The sequence below is a fragment of the Mesitornis unicolor genome, unplaced genomic scaffold (assembly GCF_000695765.1).
Source record: "Mesitornis unicolor isolate BGI_N332 unplaced genomic scaffold, ASM69576v1 scaffold43033, whole genome shotgun sequence".
In the NCBI taxonomy this organism is placed as follows: domain Eukaryota; kingdom Metazoa; phylum Chordata; class Aves; order Mesitornithiformes; family Mesitornithidae; genus Mesitornis; species Mesitornis unicolor.
Window position 1 is genome coordinate 1 of NW_010177497.1, and position 5,017 is coordinate 5,017.

At 45.3% G+C, this 5,017-nt stretch overlaps 1 protein-coding gene across 1 annotated transcript in view; it reads right to left on the minus strand.

Moving 5' to 3' along the window:
- Positions 1-109: 109 nt before the first annotated feature.
- Positions 110-5,017, minus strand: part of LOC104538779 (ATP-binding cassette sub-family A member 9-like) — a gene marked incomplete at both ends in the record, with an annotated part of 16,672 nt that continues 11,764 nt past the window's right edge. Inside the window, 9 exons of the mRNA XM_010182107.1 lie at positions 110-273; positions 999-1,090; positions 1,351-1,465; positions 1,811-1,931; positions 2,802-2,893; positions 3,439-3,471; positions 3,926-4,069; positions 4,237-4,350; positions 4,510-4,680. Coding sequence (XP_010180409.1) covers positions 110-273; positions 999-1,090; positions 1,351-1,465; positions 1,811-1,931; positions 2,802-2,893; positions 3,439-3,471; positions 3,926-4,069; positions 4,237-4,350; positions 4,510-4,680 — 1,046 coding nt within the window. The remainder of the gene's footprint in view (positions 274-998; positions 1,091-1,350; positions 1,466-1,810; positions 1,932-2,801; positions 2,894-3,438; positions 3,472-3,925; positions 4,070-4,236; positions 4,351-4,509; positions 4,681-5,017) is intronic.

The window sequence follows — 5,017 nt, forward strand, 5'->3', positions numbered from 1 at the left end:
CCCGGCACTTGGCCTTGTTGAAGCTTGTACAATTGTGGAGAGAGCTCATGGAGTTCATGCAGCTGTGGAGAGAGGAAGAACCAAAAGCTGAAATCATTTGGCTTCATACCGGCTGATGGCAACAGCTGCGCCTTCCCTCCTCATCCCTCTGATGGCAGCGTACGCCTCCAGATGCTGCTGCACTGTGAGGTCCAGCCAGAGTGGGTCCTGCTGTGGGCAGCAGCCCAAGCAACCTGGGGAGGGGACGGCTGCATCGCGGCTCTTGAGCAGCACCTGCACGAACACACACACCCACGGCCATGGGTGTTTTGGGGTGAATCAATGAATCCCTTCGAAACCCAGTCACAGTTTCCCTTGTGTTGTGAGGAACCTCATTAGCACATGGGAAATTTGGTCCAGCATCATTGGATTGATCATCTCCATCTACCACAGCTGAACCCAGGACAGCGTTTCCACAAAACCAAGCAGCATTTACTGCTGTAAAGCTTAGGGTAGTAATACCAACATAAGATTATCTTTTCCTAGTAATGCTTTTCTATTTCAAGCATTCAGTCTCAAATCTGTAACAGCAATGGTATTTCCCCTCCCCTTGCACATGTCATTAATCATCCTGCACATAATTAATGATGGGTTGTTAGTAGCCCAACCCTGTTCACATTTGTTTTCCATTTCCTGGTTTTGCAAGACTGTTTATGAAGAGTATTATTATTGGGTTTTTTTAAGATGTCAACATTTCTTACAAGACTTGAGGAGTTTCACAATGGTTTTCAACTGCACGCTGAAGATTTTGTGGAGCCCAAACTCTTAAATCTGTAACATTGATTTTGACGAAATCTAGAATATATCAACACTTTCTCCTTACTACTTCTGTAAATACCCAGGGTCACATGTACATGAATTCCCTGACTTAAGGGCTGCATTTCCAGCTTGCCTTATCACATCCTTCATTTATAAAGGCATCAAGATCAACACCCAAATGCTCCAAAGGCATCACCTACCTCCCCGGCAGTCACTGCTACGTCTCCAGAAATCATATTTATAGTCGTGCTTTTTCCAGCTCCGTTGGGTCCTAACAGACCTAATACTTCTCCTAGAACAAATATGCAAGAACTGTCAATAATAATTATTATTAACGAGACCTTTTTCCCTGTGCGCTAGGCAATATCTAGGAGTGCAGTAGGAGAAAAGGCTGCTCATTAACTTATCCCAATAAATTAAAGTGATGAATGGGAGTGCAGGTGCGTTGGGTCTGATTGCACACAATAAAGTTCTAACAAAAATATGGCCTCCAAATGTGACCTTCACATTGGATTTTAGTCATTTAGAGGGGGTGCAGCAAAATACTTGAACCTTTTTTAACACCAAAAGAGAGGTTTTTGACAGCAACTTTCTTCTTCTTCTTGAAGATGGAGCTGGCTTTCTTGTCTTCATATTCCTTGCGCAAACTGCTGACAACGATAACCGACTCCTGTGGAGAGAAGGGGGAAATAAAAACTCTCCTCTCGTCTCACGAGGCAGCTCGTCTGTTCTTACCATTAAGTGCGACTCTTTAAAGAGAACATTTCTAAATTAAGAAAAAAAAATTAAAAGTCAGGAAATGGAACAACAGGGGGAAAAAAAAGGTAAAAAAAAGCAGAATGGCAATAAATAGTGCCAGCTAAACTGGTGCCAGGGTGACTGTGGGCTGGATGGTGAGATGCATGTTTGGCCATCAGATCAGGAAATAACCAGCGCATGAGCTAAGAAAGCAGAGACAGACCCGAGGATGGAGAATGAATGCAAGAGCCAAGACGTCAGAAGGGCGCGTTACCTCCTCCTGCTGCAGGGCGGCCATCGCGCTCCTCACCCGCTCCCTCTCTGCCTGGACCTCGGGGGGCTCCTCCCCAGGGGGGTCCCTGTTCTGGCGGGCGACCGCTTTCCTCTGCTGGATCCTGCGAGCGGAGGGGGAGAGATGGTGTCACCAGAATCACTGCTGAAAGGTCCCAAATTCACAAGTTTGTTCCCAGGGCAGTGCCAACACAGCACCCTGCTATATATTTTTGAATTCAGGGAGCTGTTGCACAGTATTCACTCAAATATTTATTCACGGGGGAAATAAAATACTATCCTACTGGCATGCATGAGAAAATAAAGGTAATCTTCAGCTTTTCTTTCTTTGTTGGCTGGTCTCTTGCTCGCCACATGCCAATGTTCAAGGAGAATTAAAATACATGGGGCAGGTTTTCAAAAGTACTTGGCCATCTAACTGTCTGACAATTTAATGCTTTTTACAAATCTCCTACATGACTTTGGAGGTCAGTCACATCCCATTGGCAACAGATAAGCAGGGCACAGGTAGCAGGTGACCCAGTCTATGATGGTGATGAAGCTTTAGGGCAACTCCTCATCCTGCAGAGGACAACACTGACACTTCAGAAAAGGAGTTAAAATGTTGGATTTCAATTTGGGGCTATTAATTTAGCCAGCTGTAGTGAAATGTCCTGAAACCTCAGCTATGAATCCTAGTTAAAAAAACCCTTAAATCATATTTATTATTCTTTCTAGGGCACCGCAGTTCAACCGACCTATTGCAACACCCTCAGTGGGAATTTGCCTCCAGACGCATTCAGGAAAACTCCAGTAAGTAAAGTTGGAAACTGTAATGATCCAATGGGAAAATAAAAGGTCCCTCCCTTCATTCTCCATTTCATCCTTTGCAGATAAAGGGGTTAAAATAAAAATGTGGGCTTTATCCACAGTTTGCAAAATGTTTTTAAGCTCACTCTTTGTCTCTGGAGGGGGACCCAGCACCCAGCACATACCTGAAGATAGGATCAAGACTGGCAACTGCTTCTCCATATCTCATCTCCAAACAGCGCAGGAGGAAGGCAAAAATCACGCAGTGGATGTAAGGCTGAAAAGCAAAGATGAATTGGTTTTGTATCGAGACAAGGTAACAACACACTCAAATAATCTTAATTATAAGGGGATGCAGGGACCTATCTCACTGACTTCAGCTATTTAAAAGACAGTCACATAGGTCCAAAAGGGGAAGAAGTTAAACTGATGTGTCTCATACATCATACGTAGATCATTTGCAAAAGCCTTGACTTCATGCTGCAGTTTGAGCTGAGCTAACCTGCAGCCAACAGACATCCCATGGGACCAGAGATGGTGTCTGTCTTTCGTAGAAACAGCATTAGACCGATGAGTTGATTAATAACATCTCTGCCTTTTACATGAGCTCCACTTAAGCCCCCCACCATTTTCCCAGACGTGGTACAGCATCCAGGGGTCACACGAGTCCATGATTATTTGGATGTACCTCCCCCGCCAATATTTAATGTGAAACTTTGGCCACATAACCCATGCTTTATTTATGGGGAGAGCGATGCAAGCCCAGCGCAGGTCCATCACAGTCATCCTTTCCAAAAAAACCATCATAAAATTGCTCCTTACTGCAAAGACAGCTACGAAGATGTCATTCCATGACTCCAGAAAACCACCACCGATGATGAATGAATAACGCTAGAAGAAAAAAAATATATCAGTCGGTTAGAAAAATTCAAAGAGCTGCAGCTTCTTGGCTGTGGCTCATTCAGAGGTGCCTCAAACCAGCCAGGTCTGATCAATCTTTTCCATCATTGCTTCTCTCCTCCCAGTCCTTTTGTCTCCTTCTGTCAGCTCACTTCATCCCTTCAGGTCTTCACGTCCCACCATCTTCCCCTCCCACGCTGCCCTGGCTGCCAAAACACAGTCATCGTAGCAGCTTCTTGTAACTAAAAAAACCCAAAATATCCCAATTGAACAAAGGTTTGACAAATCAGATCCTGGTCCCTTCTCTCACTCCACAGCCTGGATATTTTCTTCTCCTGTTGCCTTTTCTCATTCTTTGTCTATTTGGCACACTGAGACAGCAAATTTGGAAAGTTTTTCCAGTTTGCACCATTACTGAATTTAGTAGGACATGTTTACTTACTGGTACAGCAAATATCAAGCAGCCCAGCATTGGAAACACAGGAATCAAAGTGGAGAAGATGAAGTAAAGTGTTTCATGTAGGTCACTGGTCACATAGAGAGTGAAATTCACCTGGAATAAAGCAGAAAAAGTATTTGCAATATTAATATTGTTGCAAAAAATAGGTGATTTGTCGTTGATCTGGGTTATTCTGCTGACTATCAATATATTTGAGATTAAACCTCAAGTGGCAAGATGTGCAAATCAAACACTTCAGAATGAAGATTCACTTCACTTACCAGGATGAAGACAAAAGACCAAATGTAACGATTGCTTCGCCCCATGCGAAATTTAAAGGCAATTAAATAGATGAGGAGGACAAGAGATACTCCATAACCAGTGACACAAATGATCTAGAGAGAGACAGAGAGATTGATGTTGGTGACCAGGAGATGGATGGGGGTATATGAAAGTCTGCCTAGAACAGCCTGTTTTGATTCAAATATTTAATGCAAATACTCGCTGTGAAATGAGGGAGGGGGATTTGATTTTCCCACACTGAAACTGCTCACCAGGGACAGGATGGCGCTGGCCGGCATGGGGCAGGTGCGGTTGAAGAGCAGCAGGACCCCGAACATGAGGCACAGCAGGGTCCAGAAAAGGGGGACGTCCACCAGCGCCTGCCCGCACCAGTATGCAGAGGGGAAGAGCCCCGCCAGCCGCAGCTGGGCACGGGCCTGGAGCTGCGAAAGCAAACGGGAAAAGGGACCTGATTTGGCAGAGCCCAAAACATTAGTCCTGCACCTCCTCCTCCTCCTCTTCTCCTCCTCTTCTTCTCCTCCTCCTCCTCCTCCTCCTCCTCTCTCTTGGGAATCCGAAAGCAGCTGCTCCTGCTGCCTGCCTTGTGCTGTGTTCTCAATGCTCCCTTCCCTTCCCTGGGTTCCTAAGGGTTGTAGAGTTCTGTGTATCTGTTTCTTGTAAATATTTAAAAAGTACAGGGGTAAATCCCAAACTGCCCTGGGTTCGCCCCCACCCAGCGTACGATGGGGTTGAGCAGCGCTTTGTCCCTGCCGAGCTGGG